This window comes from Schistocerca piceifrons, chromosome 3, assembly GCF_021461385.2.
Source record: "Schistocerca piceifrons isolate TAMUIC-IGC-003096 chromosome 3, iqSchPice1.1, whole genome shotgun sequence".
NCBI lineage: Eukaryota > Metazoa > Arthropoda > Insecta > Orthoptera > Acrididae > Schistocerca > Schistocerca piceifrons.
In genome coordinates this window covers 369,603,499-369,625,206 of record NC_060140.1, presented here as the reverse complement: position 1 = coordinate 369,625,206, position 21,708 = coordinate 369,603,499, and the positions used below count along the sequence as shown (strand labels likewise).

At 39.0% G+C, this 21,708-nt stretch overlaps 2 protein-coding genes across 3 annotated transcripts in view; one reads left to right on the top strand and one right to left on the bottom strand.

Annotated features, from left to right (window-relative positions):
- The window catches only part of LOC124788094 (cyclic GMP-AMP synthase-like receptor), a 231,461-nt gene extending 217,612 nt beyond the window's left edge, over nucleotides 1-13,849 (top strand). For both annotated transcript variants that reach the window (XM_047255196.1, XM_047255197.1), the window contains exon 9: nucleotides 13,340-13,849. In XM_047255196.1, coding sequence (XP_047111152.1) covers nucleotides 13,340-13,391 — 52 coding nt within the window. In that variant the 3' untranslated portion in view covers nucleotides 13,392-13,849. The remainder of the gene's footprint in view (nucleotides 1-13,339) is intronic.
- A 200-nt stretch (nucleotides 13,850-14,049) lies between these two features.
- LOC124788093 (ecto-NOX disulfide-thiol exchanger 2) overlaps nucleotides 14,050-21,708 on the bottom strand; it is a 217,078-nt gene continuing 209,419 nt past the window's right edge. Inside the window, exon 12 of the mRNA XM_047255195.1 lies at nucleotides 14,050-14,496. Coding sequence (XP_047111151.1) covers nucleotides 14,279-14,496 — 218 coding nt within the window. The 3' untranslated portion in view covers nucleotides 14,050-14,278. The remainder of the gene's footprint in view (nucleotides 14,497-21,708) is intronic.

Sequence of the window (21,708 nt, the reverse complement as noted above, 5' to 3'; positions counted from 1 at the left end):
TTCCGATGTTGATGCTATAGCACATTATAAGAAATACTGCAAAATATTAAAGACTGGAATACGGATCTCAAAGCAAATATATTACTAGGAAAAAATAGTCATATCAGATAACAAAATAAAGACAATATGGGATATAGTGAAGGAGGAGACCGGTAGAACCAGACATGAAGAGGAACAAATAGCATTAAGAATAAATGATACATTAGTGACAGATGTGTATAGTGTTGCAGAACTTTTTAACAAACATTTTATAACTGTTACTGAAAAGATGGGGTTGTCAGGTTCAGTAGATGCTGCTATGGAATACCTCAGACCAGACATTTCAAGTAACTTCCATAATATGAATTTGACCCTCACTACCCCAACAGAAATAATGTCCATCATAAAATCTTTAAAATCAGAAACATCTAGTGGGTATGATGAAATATCAACAAAGTTAATTAAAGAATGTGACTCTGAGCTAAGTAACATATTAAGCTATCTGTGCAACCAGTCATTTATCAGTGGAATATTTCCTGAATGGTTGAAATATGCTGAAGTTAAGCCACTGTTTAAGAAGGGAGATAAAGAAACAGCATCAAATTTCTGTCCAATTTCACTGTTGCCAGCATTCTAAAAACTTTTAGAAAAAGTAATGTACAGTCGTCTTTATAACCATCTTATCTCAAATAACATACTGTCAAAGTCACAGTTTGGATTTCTAAAGGGTTCTGATATTGAGAAGGCTATCTACACTTACAGTGAAAATGTGCTTAATTCATTAGACAAAAAATTGCAGGCAACTGGTATATTTTGTGATCTGCCAAAGGCATTTGACTGTGTAAATCACAATATCCTTTTAAGTAAATTAGAATATTATAGTGTAACAGGAAATGCTGCAAAATGGTTCAAATCTTATATCTCTGGCAGGAAACAAAGGGTGTTATTAGGAAAGAGACATGTATCAAGCTATCAGGCATCATCCAACTGGGAACTAATTACATGTGGGGTCCCACAAGTTTCCATTTTGGGGCCCTTACTTTTTCTTGTGTATATCAATGACCTTTCATCAGTAACATTACCAGATGCCAAGTTCGTTTTGTTTGCCGATGATACAAACATTGCCATAAATAGCAAATCAAGTGTAGTCTTAGAAAGATCAGCTAATAAAATATTTGTGGACATTAATCACTGGTTCCTAGCCAATTCTTTGTCACTAAACTTTGAAAAAACACATTACATGCAGTTCAGAACTTGTAAGGGGTGTCCCACGAGTATATGTTTAACATATGATGGCAAGAAGATAGAAGAAGTGGACAGTGTTAAATTCTTGGGGTTACAGCTTGATAATAAATTCAACTGGGAGGAGCACACCACATAACTACTGAAGCGTCTTAACAAATCTATGTTTGCAATGCGAATTTTGTCAGACATAGGGGATATAAAATGAAAAAGCTGGCATACTATGCTTACTTTCATCCCATAATGTCATATGGGATTATTTTTTGGGGTAATTCATCAAGCCAAGCTAAAGTTTTCCGGGCACAAAAACATGCAGTAAGAGTTACACGTGGTGTGAACTCAAGAACATCCTGCAGAAACCTGTTCAGGGAACTAGGGATACTAACTACTGCTTCCCAATATATTTATTCCTTAATGAAATTTGTCATTAAAAATATATCACTTTTTCAAACCAACAGCTCAGCTAGAAATAAGAATAATCTTCACAAGGATTTAAAGTCACTTAGTCTCGTACAAAAAGGTGTGCATTATTTAGGAACACACATTTTCAACAACTTGCCAGCAGCCGTAAAAAGCTTAACAAGCAATGATATTCAGTTTAAGAGAAGCCTAAAGGATTTATTGGTGGCCAACTCCTTACAAATAAATAAATAAACTTTTATTTTAAATTCAGTGCATTAGTATTTGTAAAATGACTCTTTCATATAGTGTTCATTAAACAATGACAGTCATTCCACCTGGGACCTGTGGAATGGTACATTATCTTATTTGTTTTAGTTGTAAATATTTGTCATGTATTGTTGTTTTTCTGACATGTTCCACATCCTGGAGGACCACCTCACTACGGATCAATTGGAATGAAAGTAAATCTAATCTAATCTAAATTCACTTTAATGCAGGTATGGAACCCAAGCTTCATCACTGAAAACAGCTTTATTAAGAAAACCACCTTCAGTCTGCATTCCTACACAATACTCGGCTCATTTCTTTGTCACTTTCCATTAAAGCTTGCAAACCTCCAGTTTGCAGGGTTTGATTTCCGTAATACCTTCCATGCTGTAACACTAGGCATGTTCAATTTTAAACTGCCATGTCTCATTGATTTACCCATACTATGTATGTAAGACTACTGAACTTGTTCAACTGCTGCGTCAGAGACTGCTGGCTGACACTGGCCCGGCATCCTGTGTGATGCACAGCCAGTTTGGATGAAACGATTGTACCAATTAATAACAGTTTATCTTTGAGGTGGTGTCTCACGATATTTAGTCGTGAATTGTCCCTGAACTGTAACAGCAGATTATGATTTGTGAAACAATAAACAACACTGTGTATGGGATGCACCATTATATGACTGTTGGACAACTCATTCACACATGCCACCTAGTGGGAACGTCGGGAACTATCGCTGTTAGGTGAGAATAAAACTTGAAGACATACTGCATTCAGTGCTGTATCAAACATATCCATAAGTTGTTTACCCTTTTCACAATTAAAAGTTACTTTTGTATAACTGAGTTTTAAACATTCTGTATCAAGAGTGTGGTGGTGTAGGAAGACAATGGGACAAGCACAGCAAACAAGGTTGCACAGGAATCTCATAGCCATTATCTAGCAATGACTACATGTACACATTCTTAATGTACATGATATATGTGTGAATCCAGCAATATCGCCCCACGTCATGACTGGTCACTTGTATTGAGATGTCTATAAATAGCAAGTTCCCAAATCCAACATCATCTTGTGCTATAAACAAGCCTTTAAGGGAGGCAGAGCCTTTCACTCCACAAAGCAGAGAAGGGAACATGCAATCCAATTAAGGAGCTGCCACATGTTACCATTCAAAACATGTTTAACTCTATATGGAAGTTATATTTAGTAGTCTAGAGCACTATGGACTTGAAATACTACACTCGTACAATAATTCTTGATGAAATAAACCACGAGATTAGACTGAACTAAATGCGATAGTGTGTTTTCAGGAATTTCGCTTTTCTAATACCGCTTGTAATGTTACCAAAATTACTTATGAATTGATCCCACTCAAGACACAGAGGACTTAATGACTTTTAGCTGCTAGTGGGGACTGATTCACATCAGTGGGGAAAGTTGTAAATTAGTGCCAGTCGGGAATCCTAACATCGGTCTCCTGCTCTATAGGTAGAGGCTCTGACCACTAAATCATCGAGAGACAGTGGTCATCGCAGCTGCATGGACTACCACAGTTTGCCTCCCGTCAGACCCAAATTCTCAACTTATTCACACACTACTGACGTAGTACCCCTGCCCATTATCCTCATACTCAGACATGTCCGAAAGGACAGACACCACATATATAATCACCCTTCCGTTGACAATAGCTTAAGTTACATTGATAAGTGAAAACGTTATGACCACTGACTACTGCTCACCGTGACACTGGATAGTGCATGGTGGCATTGCAGGCATGTGGCATAGTAACAAGAGTATGTAAATGGAGCAGACACAGATGGAGAATCATCCTGGCAAATCATGGGCTGAAAATGGGGAAATCCATGGCGACTTTGACAAAGGATAGATCCTGTGAACAAGTACTTAGAAAATGGCGAAGCTGCTACAGTATTTACAGGCTAGTGCCATGAGCATGTATGGAAAGACGTAGGACAGTGGAACTACCACTAGGCGCTAAATCATCGTATGTTGAAGATTCTTCACACAATGTGTAATTCATAGGCTTGTCTGCTCTGTAAAGTTGGATAGATGGTGATCTGTGGCATCTCTGTCAGAAGAGCACAGTGCTGGCGTACACACAAGTGTTCTGGAACACACTGTTCATCGTACATTGTTGAACAAGGAGTTCCGCAACAGATCACCACGACATGTCAATTATGATTGCCATTATGTCTTTCTGCTGCCTTTCATAATCAATTAAATCTCACCTAATGTATGAAAGGACTCCAAACTAACAGCTGTAGATACAATGTGACAGTTTGATAAAATAATACCACAGATAATGAACACAACATAGTGCTAAACTACTGTAGTGTTATCTACCATGAGAAGTAGATAAACAATATTACTGAAAAGAAATTAGAAGAGGTGCAGTGTGTCCAAATGACAGAGCAGTCACTTGAACACTGAAAATTTTTGTAGCAGCAAAAGGAAGTGTTAGTGCTGTCAGCTATTGACAATAATGGGCAGAAAACTAAAATGTGTATGAAGCTGAACAACTGGAAGAGCCTCTGTCAAACACTTCAGAAACATGGTGGTAGACTGTCAGAAGTATATAAATTTGGGCAGATTGTGTCAGTTTTGCTTTTATGAAACTAGTGGCTGATAAAGCAGTTTTTTCATGTGATGGTGATTTAGCACAGAGAACTTCTATGTCGTGTTAAAAGTAATCCTCATTCCACAAATGCACAGAACTATTACAACACTAGTTAGAATATAAATAACCCATTTTCTTCAGAATGCATCCATGAAAGATTATGGTTTAGCTTATCTCCACAAACCTACAAATACTGGTATATTTTCACAGCTTTGGGAACTTCAAATGCAGTGCTCATTCTACAGTTAGAATTCGAGGAACAAAGTTGTTAGTTTTTAGAACTTTATCAGTGCATATGAGATAAAAATGTAACGGTCTTTGATTGTCCATATGTCATTGAACTAGTGACCACAACCATGCTTGACAGTTCTGTTCTTTATACTATATTACAGGCGCAGTTTTTCTCAAGCCAAATAATAAAATTTAGTTTTTCACAGTGAGTGGTAATGCTAAAATAAAATCATCAACAAAAGTTTGTATTTGATGTAATTCAAAATCAAGCAGAAATCTGGAAAGGGAGAGGAAATAAAAGTTTTTCATGTTTGCCAAAGACATCATAATTCTATCTGGGGTGGCAAGGACTTGGAAGATCAATTGAATAGAATGGATTGTCTGGAAAAGAGGTAATAAGATGGATATAAACAAAAATGAATCTGATTAAAATTACTTGATAGCTGATATGTCACTTGCCACTCAAGTGTTGCCACATCCACTGCCGGCAAGTACTCGGTTGTAGGTGACACACGAACACAGTGGGTCACTTCACAGATCTGTTAGTGTAACTTGGAGCAGTGTTGGAATTAGTTGCCACAAGATATGATGCAAATGAGACACAGCTGATTTTAAGTGAACCCGGAATGAACTGCAGCAGACAGTGTTTCGTAGCTCTGAATTTAAACTTATGTCCTAACCAACCACAACTTCATGGTGTGTAATATATCCAAGAAAAATTCGATTAGCAATTTGTGGTAGAACTAAAATCATGATTGCTTTCTTCATGCCATTTAAGGCTAACCTCTATAAGTAAACTGAAGACAGAAAAATATCACTTTCAGCAGTAAAAGCAAACTGTAATTTCTCGCTGTCACTGGTTGACTGAAAGTATCCTCACACTGGCTACACAGGCTGCTGCATTACCAACCATATAGCAGTCCTGGTTGGCACTTGGTTGCAGTTTATAGGCAATACAAGCAGATTCCAAATGAAAAAAGAATGATAGGAAGAAAAAAAGGAGCAAATAAAAAAAATAATATGAAGAAAATGACATGACAAGGTATTAGAAATAAAGAAAACTAATTTAAACAAATTAATTGAATAAAATCGATAATCAAAAGTTTTTTCATTGGATTTACAAAAATAAAAAATCACTAGATGTGACAGGATTTGAACCTACAACCTCCCACACGTCAGATTTATATGCTATCCATTGTGCTATGCCATTACACTGTGAGTCGTGCTTGGGTAGCTCAGTTGGTAGAGCACTTGCCTGTGAAAGGCAAAGTTCCCGAGTTCGAGTTTCGGTCCGGCACACAGTTTTAATCTGTCAGGAAGTTTCATATCAGCGCACACTCTGCTGCAGAGTGAAAATCTCATTCTGGAAACATCCCCTAGGCTGTGGCTAAGCCGTGTCTCCACAATATCCTTTCTTCCAGGAGTACTAGTTCTGCAAGGTTCGCAGAAGAGCTTCTGTGAAGTTTGGGAGGTAGGAGGTACTGGTAGAATTGAAGCTGTGAGGACGGGTCGTGAGTCGTCCTTGGGTAGTTCAGTTGGCAGAGCACTTTCCCGAGAAAGGCAAAGGTCCCAAGTTCGAGTCTCGGTCTGGCACACAGTTTTAATCTGTCAGGAAGTTTCATATCAGTGCACACTGTGCTGCAGAGTGAAAATCTCATTCTGGTAACTAATAGAGAAGCTGGCTAAAAGTATGTTTTGGACTAATATAATTTGTAGCATTGAATTGCATTAGAGAATAAGTTGAAAATAGCTCTTTCACCAAGGAAATATTTCAGAGGACCTTAAGATTGAAAAAGTACTGAATTGGAATCTAGGGTTCTTTACTTTGTCTAGAGATAAAAAAAGATGGGATACCTTTTTCATAACAAGCAGTTTAGTTAAAGATCTTGAAAATTATCAAGATCTTAAATGTACCACTGACAGAATTCTGTGGCAGCCAGCAACTGTTGGTTCTCCAGGTTTATGTGTAGAAGTGGCTTCTTCAAGTGCTTCCTAGCACAGAGATTGCCAGAAGATTTTACCTAGAGTAGTGGAAATCAGTATAAAGGCATGAAAAATTGCAGGAAAATTAACAATGCCAATTGAAATAATTGCACATAGAATATATGCGAGATCCAGTATACTGACAAATGCAACGCGAATGGTATCACATTTGATGTCAGTAGTACAGTATATAACAAGACATAACGATTCAGTTGGTAGAGGGTGGAACTCAGTTTAAAGGCAGCCGGCTCTGTGTGGTGCTAGTGTGTGCATACGTGTCATTCCTGCAGATAGGAAAGAGACATCATTAGTGATAGTGTGCATTACGTACATAAACCACGATTGTGGCACTGCGACATGGAAAACAGTTATTATATGATGTAAAAGCAAAAATCAATTTGTAGAAGAAAATGTAACACTTTAATCATCAAATAGCAAGAATTTGAATGGTTCAAGTACAGTGATCTATAATTTCATTAGACAGGATGCACAATGTGGACAGAACAGGAACTATGGGCAAAGTAGAAAATTATCTGAGGCATCAAAATGGTTACTTTTGCACAAGGCAAGGCCCACAAACCATTACTCTTCTCAACTTGTTGCTGATTTACAGATGGTAGTAACTGGCATTCATGTATGACAAACTTCGTCACATGACAAACATCTCACATTCAAGAAACGACTGCAGAAACCTGCTTCAACACCCAAATATAAAGAGGTTAGATTGTAATTTGCTGAAAGACATATGTCATGGACTTGAGAATGGAATAAAGTGATGTTCAGTGATGAGAAAAAGTTTAATTTAGATGGTCTGGATGGATTTCAATAAGATTGGCATAATCTGAGAATAGAGTAGCATGTAAGAATGAGCAGCAAGTTTGGTGGTGGAAGTGTTATGGTATGGGCAGCCTTCTGCAGTAAAAGTAAATCACACGGCTTGGGTGAACACTAGAATGAACTCTTAATATGTACACTGAGATGCTAGAGACAGAATGGATTAGAATTTATGAGGCCCTAGGGGATGAAAGTAATGTTTCAATAAGATAATGCATATATGCGTGTTTCTGTTACAACAAAAAAGTGGTTTGAAGATAGATATTGATTGGTGTCTTGCCCTGGTCTGCATGTAGCCTTGATTTGAAACCCATGGAAAACCTTTGGGGAATACTTGCAGAGTGTGTTTATCACAATGGAAGGCAATTTGTGACCTCATATAAGCTGAAAAGAGTGATATGAGACAAGTGGGTGACAATTTCATTGCAAGAGCTACAAATCCTAACAAAATTAATGCTGAAGAGAAAGTTTGAGCTAATTAGGAAGAACGAAGTTTGGACAAAGTACTAACATTGCAGTAACACAGCTGAACAGTGAGTGCCATTATACCAATTTCCACACAGGAAATGTGAACACCTTATTTTGTTGCTATGTGGACACTATATCATGGTAGTTTTAGATGTAAAGTGTTTTGAACTAGGGTTGTGTAAGACATCGGCAGAGGTGGGTCCTAAACTACCACTGCCAACTGCAGCAAACAATTGCACAGTAGCCACTACCAAATTCATTGTGTACTCCAATTTGCTTTGCATTGTTGATTGCTTGTTTTTTGTTATTTTGAAATAAGTGAAGAGACTATTCCTGGTGCATAAAGGGATTTGAATGCAACTCTCATCAAAGGAAAGGAATCAGTGATCCCTATAACGGTTTTGTTAGTTCTGCTTTCGTGAAAGCACAGAACGCAGACGTAAGATGGCAGTCTTTCGAGAGTGAAGCAGGTCATTTCCCTGCACTGCTCCTCTCCTCTCAGACAGTCGGGGTTCTCATTTGTTTCCTCGATATACTGTCTACATAGTACTTGTTTTGTGAAAGAAACTATGTAAGTCTGTTGTGATTTTTTTTGTCTCATATGTTTTTACTACTAAAATAATATATACATGTATGCTTCAGACATTGTATATCACTTTTGTGTAAAACCTACCATTATATTGATTTCCACTACTATGGGAACTTGTAAAGTGTCAGGCACATGTAATCAAAGTGCAACAGCATCAGTGTTACCTTTTACACCATATTAGTATTGCCGACAAGATGTACACCTCTAGGGACATGCCAAGCAAAGTAATACTGGAATACGAAAAGCTGTCATCACTCCTAAGGTTGGTTTGAATAGCAAAGTTTTCTGCCATTGCCTTTCGCATCAGTTACAGGGTGACATACAGTTGAACAAGGGCTCCAAACCATAATGTAACTCATCATTTTTCACATTAACAGACATTGCAGAGGGTGAAAGATAAAAATCGTAGAAGGCGAGTAAACAGGTATCCAATTTCTTTGCCAATGAAAATATCCCTAGGAGCTTAGTGATTCATTCCCAAGAAAAAACTTGGACGAAAACAGAATTAATGATGGACTGTATAGCTACTATTTGGAATTGCAGATCTGGTGTGCCACTCAATAAGAGATGTGTGGTAGTGTCATATGCTTTTAAAAATCTTATCATATCTCAAGTAAAAAAAAAAGTTGCTGGGAGGCAGACCTAGTTGATACATCTGGAAGGAATGACATCAAAAATACAAGTGCTTGATGTTGTAAACAAGTTAATTAAAGATTGTCTTCAAAAACACTATTTTGAATGGCTTTTAGAAATGAATCAAGCTCTCACTTCATCTGGGAAGATTAAATTGACATCTGTCAGCCTTATATATATACGAGGGCCGTTCAGAAAGTAACCTCCGGTTGATTTAAAAAAATACACCAAGTTAAATAAAAATATTTTAATATATACATCTTACAACTACATCTTTGCACTATTTTTCTACATAGTCTCCATAGCGATTGAGGCACTTATCGTATCTCTTCACAAGCTTTGAAATTCCTTCTGCATAAAAATCACCCGCTTGTGCCTGGAGCCAGCCTGTGACCGCATCTTTGAGCTCTTCGTCGTCATCAAACCGCTGTGACCCGAGCCATTTCTTCAAATGCATGAGGAGGTGATAATCACTTGGCGCCAGGTCTGGGCTGTAAGGTGGATGGTTGATAACGTCCCACTTGAAGGACTCAAGAAGGGCCGTTGTTCTGCGAGCAGAGTGAGGACGGGCGTTATCATGCAAAAAAACGATACGGGAAATCAGCATACCACGGCGTTTGTTCTGTATAGCCCGTCGTAACTTTTTTATTGTTTCACAGTACACGTCTTGATTAATGGTCGTACCACGTTCCATGAATTCAACCAACAACACCCCTTTGGCATCCCAAAACACCGTTGCCATCAGTTTTCTGGCAGAAAAATCTTGCGAGGCTTTTCTTGGTTTGGTAGGCGAATTTGAATGTGCCCATATCTTTGATTGTTCTTTTGTCTCTGGGTTCACGTACTTAATCCAGGTTTCGTCACCGGTCACGATTCTGTTTAACAATGGTTCTCCTTCGTCCTCATAACATGACAGAAAGTCTAATGCAGAGGCCTTTCTTTGAGTTTTGTGGTGGTCGGTAAGAATTTTGGGCACCCATCGTGCACAGAACTTACGGTAACCCAATCTTGCTGTCACTATCTCGTACAAGAGAGTCTTAGAAATCTGTGGTAAACCAGTAGACAACTCCGACATTGAGAAACGTCGATTTTCACGAACTTTTGCATCAACTGTCTGAACGAGTTCGTCAGTCACCAATGATGGTCTACCACTCCTCTCTTCATCATGAACGTTTTCTCGTCCACTTTTAAATAAACGTACCCATTCACGGACAACTCCTTCACTCATAACTCTTGGTCCGTACACGGCACAAAGCTCACGATGAATAGCTGCTGCAGAATATCCTTTGGCTGTAAAAAACCTTATGACAGCACGCACTTCACATTTGGCGGGGTTTTGCAGCACACATTTCAAACTGCCACTAAAACTAAACTAGTGCAGGTACGACGTTCACTCGACCACGGCTTGATGCCGACTGACCTGTTGAGTGCGTGAACGCACAGATGGCGTCGCTACTCCCCCCACAACCCGCACTGTGACCAATCGGAGGTTACTTTCTGAACCGCCCTCGTAGAATTCCCTCTTGATGGTGCACAGCATCACCAGGTTCTGCCAGCCAAAGGTTCAAGATGTGCTACATGTCCAATGCCTTGGATGGTTGTGAGGAGAACTTACTTTTGGAGGAGAGTGATGAAAAAACAGACAGTTATGAAACAAATACTGGACATGAAATTAATAGTGACCTCACTGAAGACGGTAATTTGAACACATGTCTTTCCATGCAATTTATCTTTTATTACAACATTAAACAATGTGATTAAGAGTGACACTATTCTGAACTTTATATACATCCCTCCCCAGCTCAAAATTAAATGTGCAGATTATATTTGTGCCATTGTTGTATGTATATGTTTCGATGAATATTTAGCATAAAGTTTTGGGTAAAAACTTGGACCTCATATCTTACCAGATGTGGCAGATGCCTTCATCTATTCAACAAAAGCTATGCTGTGTATAGGCCCTTGTTCACACAGATACAGAAATGTATCTCTGAATGCATCCACCTTGAGAGGACTGGAAACCAGTAAAATTGCTGATAAGAAACAGATCAAACAGTTCTTAAATACATTTACTTAATTCAGATCTAATGACAGTCAAGCAAATACGAAAACAGTTGGTTCAGCAGGGCAATGCCATGTTGGATCCCAGTGGTCCCGTGCAACTAGTGCCAGAGAGAGGAAACACATTGTTTGCTTGTCATGCAGGATTGTATAGGCATGTCACTTTTCATATGCCAGGAAATGGGACTTCTTAGAAGCAAGAAAAGTATCCACACTGACAGTCTCATGATCTTTGGAGCACTGCAGACTGTCAGCACTACAACTGTCATTGGGGCTTCTCTTGGCATGACAACAGGTAAAAATGCTGCATCTTTCAACAAGATAACACAAGACTGCATACCTGTGCTGTTCTGACTTACCTCAGTACAGAGGGTGTTTGACTGTTGCTCTGGCCAGAATGTTCATGCAGTCTCTCAAGCATTCAAAACATCTGATCTATGCGTTCTTTCATACTCCACATACGAAGATAACATTTCGATTATTCACAGAAGGCCTAATAATGGCACGTAAGTTGTAAACAAAACAAAAATATAGTTGTTCATAAAAATTTGTGTACTGATTTGTAAAGCTAAGCCTTTAGTATCCCGAGTATTTTATATATCCTTAACGGAACATTGACCATTGTTGGGCACCGCACTAAAAAATAATTAGTAATTTTCTTTTAGCTCATTTTCAGGACATGCGACCTGTTAGGACACTAAACTTTCTTTGAGGTTCCACACGCTATGCGGCCCCTACGAATAATTTAATATATTTCATTTCAAATTTTCTCAAGTCTCCTGTATAAATTTTTATTTAGTATAATACTGGCTGTTGACTTGCAAGATGAACACTTATATGCTATTTAAAATATTTTTGTTATTAGAAGCAGCTGATTTCTTCGACTGTTAATAGATGGCGCAATTTGTTTCACATCCACGTTGTGGATATGAAATCTTAGTCTGATGCCACCTCCAGTGCCTGTCTCATCTTACAGTCATAAGTGGTGTACAGTGTGCTACATTATGTACCTATAATTTTTACTGGCAAGTCCCATTGTTGTGTTAGTTTGAATACCTGTAATTTTTATATGGTTTTGAAATATGATTTTAAGAAGTTATTTTATATGGCGAGAGCATTTTGCTTACAAATCTGTTCATCTATCACTACATCTGAGTGCAGTCACCTCATAAATATGTTCAGTATAATAACCATCTATTCTTGGTTTTCCTCTATGTTAATGGTTTTGTAATCTTCTTAGGTAATTGTTTTGGATTTTCTGATGAAGACACCCATAGTTAGTGTTGAAACCAGGTCAAGTTAAATATTGTTGTATGACACAAATTATAATTAAGGTGAGGCTGGCCAATGATTCCTTCAGTGCAGATACACACCCCGCTTGAACTCTTATGGGAATTGGTGACATGCTACTAATAATGAGGGTAATGAGTCTGCAGTTGCGATGACCACTGTATCCGGATGACTTAGTACTCGGAGCATCAGCCTAATGAGAAGGAAACCCAAGATCAAATCCTGGTCCGGCACAGATTTTCAACTTCTCCATTTATGTAAATAAATTCCCACAAGCAACTAAATGTCATTAATTCCTTAATGTCATTAATTCCTTTGTGTCTTGATCAAAGTGGTGTCCCTTCTTTTGGACATGTCTGAAATGACAGACACCACATATATACTACATTCCTTTGCGTCATGATTCACAGTGGCTGCAAGATCAAAATTGTGTTCCTTCTTTTGGACATGCTGAAAGGACAGACACCACATATATACTACAATATGCTGTTATCCTTCTGGTCACATACGCTATTTGGCAAGGCGATTGAAGGGGGAGAAAAGAAACTGGTACTGGTAGGCAGAGTATTGACTATAATCTTGGTTTTTATGTGAATATTATAGCTATCCCCTCCACCTCCCATTTCTCTCTCTCTCTCCCCCCCCCCCCTCTTCCCCCCCCCCCCCCCCCCTTGCCATGCTGTATTTTTGACTAATTAATATTGTTTGTTTCTCAACAGTTCTGCCAGTGGAGTGTCACACGCACTTGCCTCACTTACCCTGCGGAACTGATTAAGTGTGATGTAATGTGTATTCTACACACAATGACTCATTTCTGGAATTACCATCAAAAATTCTGTAAGCGTGTGTGAACAACTGCAGATGTGTTATGTCAGTAATTTTATACTGCACTGAAGAAGTTCATGAAAAATTGTTATGCATACTGAAAATCTTCACATAATACTATATCTATGACGCAACCTAGGTGCCTTACCAAATAAAGGAAAAGACAGCTAATGGCTGATGTGGTATTTCAATGATTTGAACTTTGTATCTTCAAATAAGAAGGAAAAGAAACTGCTCAGATAGAAATTAATTGCATGGAAAGGAAATCAGACAAAGTCCTTAATTTTCACACTTAACTTGAAACTACAGAAAACACCTACAGTTGCTCATTGTGCCATTGTAATGCACAGTGAGAGGCCGTATTTTTAGGAGTGAAAAATAAAAAACTTACTTTTTTACTAAAACATTTTGTATATGTTATTTTTAACGCACAGTTTCACATCATTCCAGCAGTGTAATCTGTTTTTGTCAGCTATTTTTTACTGAATAAATTATTTGTTTCAAATCAAGTCTTTTGGAGAAAACATCAAAAATTTAAGATGTTATGCCTGGAAATATTTTTCATTCATAATGTCCCAGAATATACAGTATGAAGCAAAATATATACATTTATTTACTGACTTTATCTCATTGAAACCTTTAACAATGATGAATACACTGTAAACTATGAAACTGAAGATTATAACTACTGAACACATCTGATATTTTATAAAAGAAAAAAGTATTGAATGGAAAGCACAGAAAAGGTGGTGACTAACAGATAATAATCGCACAATTAAACAGTTTACTGTGAATTCATAAATTAAATTATCTAAAAATATATCATATTTCAGTCACAGAGAAGGTTTAGATTCAAATCCAGCAAATAGCCATCGTCTTTCCATATTTGCACCAATGCCAGATAATTCTTGACGAAAAACAGTTGGGAATCGGCTCATAAGTGTCTCAACTTCCCCTGGTCGGAGAGTGGGTTCCAGTTTTTGCAAGTAGGACCACACATAGTCAACTCCAGCTCCAAATGGATGCACATGCAGAAATGTTGATATAAGACCTGCAAACAGTATAAAATTTTCAGTGATATTGTGTACATCTTACAAATAAATTCTGAAGTTAGGGAAACTGTTGCCAAATATAAATCAAGACGAAAACTAGAATCTAATGCATGAAACTTTGGGATGAAGGGAAGTCCACATGTCAGTGAGATGTTCATGACAAAAGCGGACACATACACAGAATACATAGTATCATAGCTTGCAAAAACAATTCCTTCGCAAGAACTGAAATAGATTATGATTTGCTCTGAAAATAGTTTTGAGACTTTAAAGGTTTTGCTACGATATTGCAACTTTGGAAAAACACAAGTTACAGAAGCAGCCATACTATCTATCATAGTAATTAATTCCATTGTTCAGTAACATGAATCGACATATGATTTCGTCTGTCTCAAGGTACGCATGGCGCTGTGTCCTAGCCTGGCATGGTGGTGACACACTCTTAACTATTTCTGCAGTGATCATGAGTTAAATTTATTTCAAAGTAGGTTTCAAATTTTACCTTTATTTATTTATCAAGTTTTATGGGGAGCATGGAAACTAAATCCAATTGGTCATAGAACAAGTCACTGCATAATTTAGAGTACTAATAGAAAATTCATAAACAAAAGAACTAACGAATTAATAAACATGAAACAAAATTGTGAAAGAAATACAAATAAATGGCACAAGAGAAACTGCCACCCATGAACCAAGGACCCTGCCACTGGTGGGGAGGCTTGCATGCCTCAGCAACACAGATAGCAGTACCACTGGTACAACCACAATGGAGGGGTATCTGTTGAGAAGCCAGACAGACTTTTCAGTAGCTGCAGGGGAAACAGTCTGGATGACAGACTATCCGCTCATGTAACATTAACCAAAACGGCCTTGCTGTGCTGGTACTGCACACGGCTGAAAGCGAGAGGAAACTGCAGCCATAGTTTTTCCCAAGGTCATGCAGCTCTACCGCTGGTTAAATGATGATGGCATCCACTTAGATAAAACATTCTGGAGTTAAAATAGTCCCCCATTTGGATCTCTGGGCAGGGACTACTCAGGAGGACGTCATCATCAAGAGAAACAAAACTGGCATTCTACGGATAGGAGTGCGGATTGTCAGATCCCTTAATCGAACAGGTGGGTTAGAAAATTTAAAAAGGGAAATGGCTAGGTTAAAGTTAGATATGGTGGGAATTAGTGAAGTTTGGTGGGAGGAGGAACAGGACTTCTGGCCAGGTGAATAACGGGTTATAAATACAAAATCAAAAGGGATAATGCAGGAGTAGGTTTAATAAGATCAAGATAGACATGAAGCCCACACCCACCACAGTAGTACAAGGTTACATGCCAAATAGCACCGCAGATGAGGAGGAGATTGCCGCAGATGAGGAGGAGATTGAGGACATGTATGATGAGATAAAAGAAATTCTTGAGGTAGTTAAGGGAGCTGAAAACTTAATAGTCATGGGGGACTGGAATTCAATAGGAGGAAAGGAGAGAGAAAGAAAAGTAGTAGGTGAATATGGACTGGGGGAAAAGAATGAAAGAGGAAGCCACCTGGTAGAATTTTGCACAAAGTGTAGTTTAATCATAGTTAACACTTGGTTTAAGAACTATGAGGAAAGGTTGCATACATGGAAGAGACCTGGAGACACCGGAAGGTTTCAGATTGATTATATAATGGTTAGACAGAGATTTAGGAGCCAGATTTTAAATAATAAGACATTTCCAGAGGCAGATGCGGATTCTGACCACAATTTACTGATTGTGAACATCTAGATCTAGATCTACATCTACATGATTACTCTGCAATTCACATTTAAGTGCTTGGCAGAGGGTTCATCGAACCACAATCATACTATCTCACTACCATTCCACTCCCGAACAGCGCGCGGAAAAACGAACACCTAAACCTTTCTGTTCGAGCTCTGATTTCTCTTATTTTATTTTGATGATCATTCCTACCTATAGAGGTTGGGCTCAACAAAATATTTTCACATTCGGAAGAGAAAGTTGGTGACTGAAATTTTGTAAATAGATCTCGCCGCGACGAAAAACGTCTTTGCTTTAATGACTTCCATCCCAACTCGCGTATCATATCTGCCACACTCTCTCCCCTACTATGTGATAATACAAAACGAGCTGCCCTTTTTTGCACCCTTTCGATGTCCTCCGTCAATCCCACCACCTGGTAAGGATCCCACACCACGCAGCAATATTCTAACAGAGGCCGAACGAGTGTAGTGTAAGCTGTCTCTTTAGTGGACTTGTTGCATCTTCTAAGTGTCCTGCCAATGAAACGCAACCTTTGGCTCGCCTTCCCCACAATATTATCTATGTGGTCTTTCCAACTGAAGTTGTTCGTAATTTTAACACCAAGGTACTTAGTTGAATTGACAGCCTTGAGCATTTTACTATTCATCGAGTAATCGAATTCCAACGGATTTCTTTTGGAACTCATGTGGATCACCTCACACTTTTCGTTATTTAGTGTCAACTGCCACCTGCCACACCATACAGCAATCTTTTCTAAATCGCTTTGAAACTGATACCGGTCTTCGGATGACCTTACTAGACGGTAAATTACAGCATCATCTGCGAACAACCTAAGACAACTGCTCAGACTGTCACCCAATTCATTTATATAGATCAGGAACAGCAGATGTCCCATATCACTTCAGTTTCACTTGATGATTTGCCGTCTATTACTACGAACTGTGACCTTCCTGACAGGAAATCACAAATCCAGTCGCACAACTGAGACGATACCCCATAGGCCCGCAGCTTGATTAGAAGTCGCTTGTGAGGAACGGTGTCAAAAGCTTTCCGGAAACCTAGAAATACGGAATCAACTTGTGATCCCCTGTCAATAGCGACAATTACTTTGTGCAAATAAAGAGCTAGCTGCGTTGCACAAGAACAACGTTTTCTGAAACCATGCTGATTGCGTATCAATAGATCGTTCCCATCGAGGTGATTCATAATGTTTGAATACAGTATATGCTCCAAAACCCTACTGCAAACAGACGTCAATGATATAGGTCTGTAGTTAGATGGATTACTCCTACTATCCTTCTTAAACACTGGTGCGACCTGCGCAATTTTCCAATCTGTAGGTACAGATGTATCGGTGAGCGAGCGGTTGTATGTGATTGCTAAGTAGGGAGCTATTGTATCAGCGTAATCTGAAAGGAACCTAATCGGTATACAATCTGGACCTGAAGACTTGCCCGTATCAAGCGATTTGAGTTGCCTCGCAACCCCTAAGGTATCTACTTCTAAGAAACTCATGCTAGCAGCTGTTCGTGTTTCAAATTCTGGAATATTCCATTCGTCTTCCCTGGTGAAGGAATTTCGGAAAACTGCGTTCAATAACTCCGCTTTAGTGGCTCAGTCGTCGGTAACAGTACCATCGGCACTGCACAGCGAAGGTATTGACTGCGTCTTGCCACTTGTGTACTTTACATACAACCAGAATTTCTTCAGATTTTCTACCAAATTTCAAGACAATGTTTTGTTGTGGAACCTATTAAAGGCATCTCGCATTGAAGTCCGTGCCAAATTTCGCGCGACTGTAAAGTTTAGCCAATCTTCGGGATTACGCGTTCTTCTGAACTTCGCATGCTTTTTCCGTTGCCTCTGCAACAGCGTTCGGACCTGTTTTGTGTACCATGTGGGATCAGTTCCATCTCTTACCAATATATGAGGTATGAATCTCTCAATTGCTGTTGCTACTATATCTTTGAATTTCAGCCACATCTCGTCTACATTTGCACCGTCAGTTCGGAAGGAATGGAGATTGTCTCTTAGGAAGGCTTCTACTGACACTTTATTAAAACTGAAGAAGGTGCAAAAAGGAAGGAATGTAAGGAGATAGGACCTGGATAAACTGAAAGAACCAGAAGTTGTAGTGGGTTTTAGAGGGAGCATTAGGGAATGATTGACAACAACAGGGGAAAGATATACAATAGAAGAAGAATGGGTAGCTCTGGGAGATAAAATGTGAAGGCAGCAGAGGGTCAAGTAGGTAAAAAGACGAGAGCTAGTAGAAATCCTTGTGTAACACAGAGAGATACTGAAGTTAGTCGATGAAAGGTCAAAATATAAAAATGCAATAAATGAAGCAGGTGAAAGGGAATACAAAAGGTCTAAAAAATGAGATCGACAGAAAGTGCAAAATGGCTAAGCAGGAATGGGCAGAGGACAAATTTAAGAGTGTAGAAGCATATATCACTACAGAAAAATTAAAGAGACCTTTGGCGAAAAGGGAACCACCTGTATGAATATGAAGAACTCAGATGGAAAACCAGTCCTAAGCAAAGAAGGGAAATCAGAACAATGGAAGGAGTATACAGAGGGTCTATACAAGAGAGATGTACTTGAGGGCAATATTATGGAAATGCAAGAGGATGTAGAGGAAGATGAGAAGGGAGATATGACACTCAATGAAGAATTTGACAAAGCACTGAAAGATTTAAGTCAATACAAGGCCCCAGGAGTAGACAACATTCCTTTAGAGCTACTGGTAGCTCTGGGGAGCAAGATGTACGAGACAGGTGAAATACTCTAAGACTTCAAAAGAATATAATAATCCCAATTCCAAAGAAAGTAGGTGCCAACAGGTGTGAAAATTACTGGAATATCAGTTTAATAAGTTGCGGCTGCAAAATACTTACACGAATCCTTTACAGAAGAATGGAAAAACTGGTAGAAGCCAGCCTCGGAGAAGATCAGTTTGGATTCCAGAGAAATGTAGGAACACGCGAGGCAATATTCACCATATGAATTCTCACAGAAGATAGGTTAAGGAAAGGCAAACCTACATTTATAGCATTTGTAGACTTAGAGAAAGCTTTTGACAAGTTTGACTAGAATACTGTCTTTCAAATTCTACAGGTGGGAGGGGTAAAATACAGGGAATGAAAGGCTATTTACAATTTGTACAGATACCATATGGCTGTTATAAAAGTTGATGAGCATGAAAGGGAAGCAGTGGTTGAGAAGGGAGGGAGACAGGGTTGTAGCCTATCCCCCAGTATGGAAGTGAAACATGGATAATACACAGTTTAGACAAGAAGAGAATAGACGCTTCTGAAATGTGGTGCTACAGAAGAATGCTGAAGATTAGATGAGTAGATCATGTAACAAATGAGAAAGTACCGAATGGAATTGGGGAGAAGAGAAATTTGTGGTACAACGTGACTAAAAGAAGGGATCGATTAGTGGGACACTTTCTCAGGCATCAAGAGATCACCAATTTAGTACTGGAGGGAAGTGTGTGTGTGTGTGTGTGTGTGTGTGTGTGTGTGTGTGTGTGTGTGTGTGTGTGGGGCGGGGGGGGGGGGGCGGGGGCGGGGGGGGGGCGGGGGGGGGGGGGAATTATAGAGGGAGATCAAGAGGTGAATACAGCAAGCAGATTCAGAGGGATGTAGGCTGCAGTAGTTACTTGGAGACAAAGAGGCTTGATGAAGAGGCTTGCACAGGACAGAGTATAATTGAGAGCGGCATCAAACCATTCTTTGGACTGAAGACCACAACAACAGCAACATACGGAGAAAATTTCTTAATTGTTGTGAGGAACTCGTGTCCAAAATAGGAGTGTGTAACTAGGGAACCTTTCAACCTAGATATCAAGACATGAGGTTTATCACTTTTTCTCACTCAGTTGTGCTGGAAGCACACTGAAAATGAGATGCTTGTTATCTGAATGCAGTTCATTTTTTATCATCTAGTGTTCTCTAAATGAATGAGTCACTGACAATAACAAATCCCATGATAGAGTATATATCAAAGTATGAAGTATGAAGCACTAATCTACATTAAGTTCGTGAAATGACACCTGCAGACCTGTCTGATCACCATTTCCTGTGCTAAGAATAATAACAGTGTAAAAAAGTGTCAAAGGAAGTCAAGATTATTCTGAAAGTGTTCATGGTTCCTTACCCCAACTGCTTTTTAGCATTTGCACCTCAACATATATGCTCTGCAAACCACTCTGTAGCTTAGAGTAAAGTTTATTATAACAAAAATTAACATTTCCTCTTGTTCCATTCACAGTGATGGAGCTCAGGAATAATGACTCCTCATACTGCTCATGTGCACCACTGCCATGTCATTCACAAATTTTGGTGTCATGATCCCCTTACATATAGGGAACTGAAAGGTATTCAAAGATTAATTCCTAAAAATTGTGGAAATTGCAGCGCTACGCGACTGGGACGCAACACACGCCTGCACCAGGTCGCGCTGCATTATGGTTGCGGCACAGTTTCTCACGGCGCGCAAGCACCGCAAGCACCGCGGGAGGAGTGAGGCAGGGAACGGGATGTAGTCCTGCCATATGCTCACTTCAGCATGGCGCATATGGGCAGTGGAAGTATTGCCCGGCCGAAAAATCAGCCTTACAGTATACTGAGTTTTATTGTCACCGGGTAGTGTTTCATTTTTCGACATTTAAGCACTCCATATCTTTTCATTAGTTCATAATAGTTTTCAGTTACACATATCTGTATACTTTTTTGTTTTGTTTATTCTTTTGTCTAGAAAAATGCATTGTTCACTAACTGGTGAGCCATTAGCCATGGGAAGTGGCTACAAAATGTTTTCAGATCGTGACAAGGGACAGATGATTCATAGTGGGGGTAGTGAATAAGGAAGTAAGGAATATTATAAAATCATATTATCTAGAAGCAAGGCAGGAAAGTAAAACAAGGTTATCTACTTGCTGCCTATTATGTTGACGTATCTCTACAATCTGTTACAAAAAGTCGAAAAGGCGTAATTTCAAAAGGCGTAATTTCCACAGGTATGACCCCTTTGTGCTCGTGGTAAAAAGCATCTGAAATATGAAGTACATAGATTTCACTAGCATTATACTTCGTACATGTGGACATGAAATTTCCACAATAAGTTAGAAACAATCGAGAAGCCCTCACAAATAACGATGTTTTAATCAGCTTGTAGTGATGAGAAAAAGCATTTCAGAGGTTGCATACACGCTATCAGCATTACTAAACTAATTACATAACAGGCTACACAAATGAAGCAGTGGTCAGTATTATTCCAAAAGTGTGAGTATCCTGAAAAAGTGTGGTGGTTTGATATATTTATTTTGTTGAAATGTATTGCTGACAAAGGCAGATCTACTTTCACGACAATATTTTTCTAATGATGTGAACTCTTATTCTCACAAAGCACACTTGGCTAGCTTCCGCATTCTTGTCACGTGC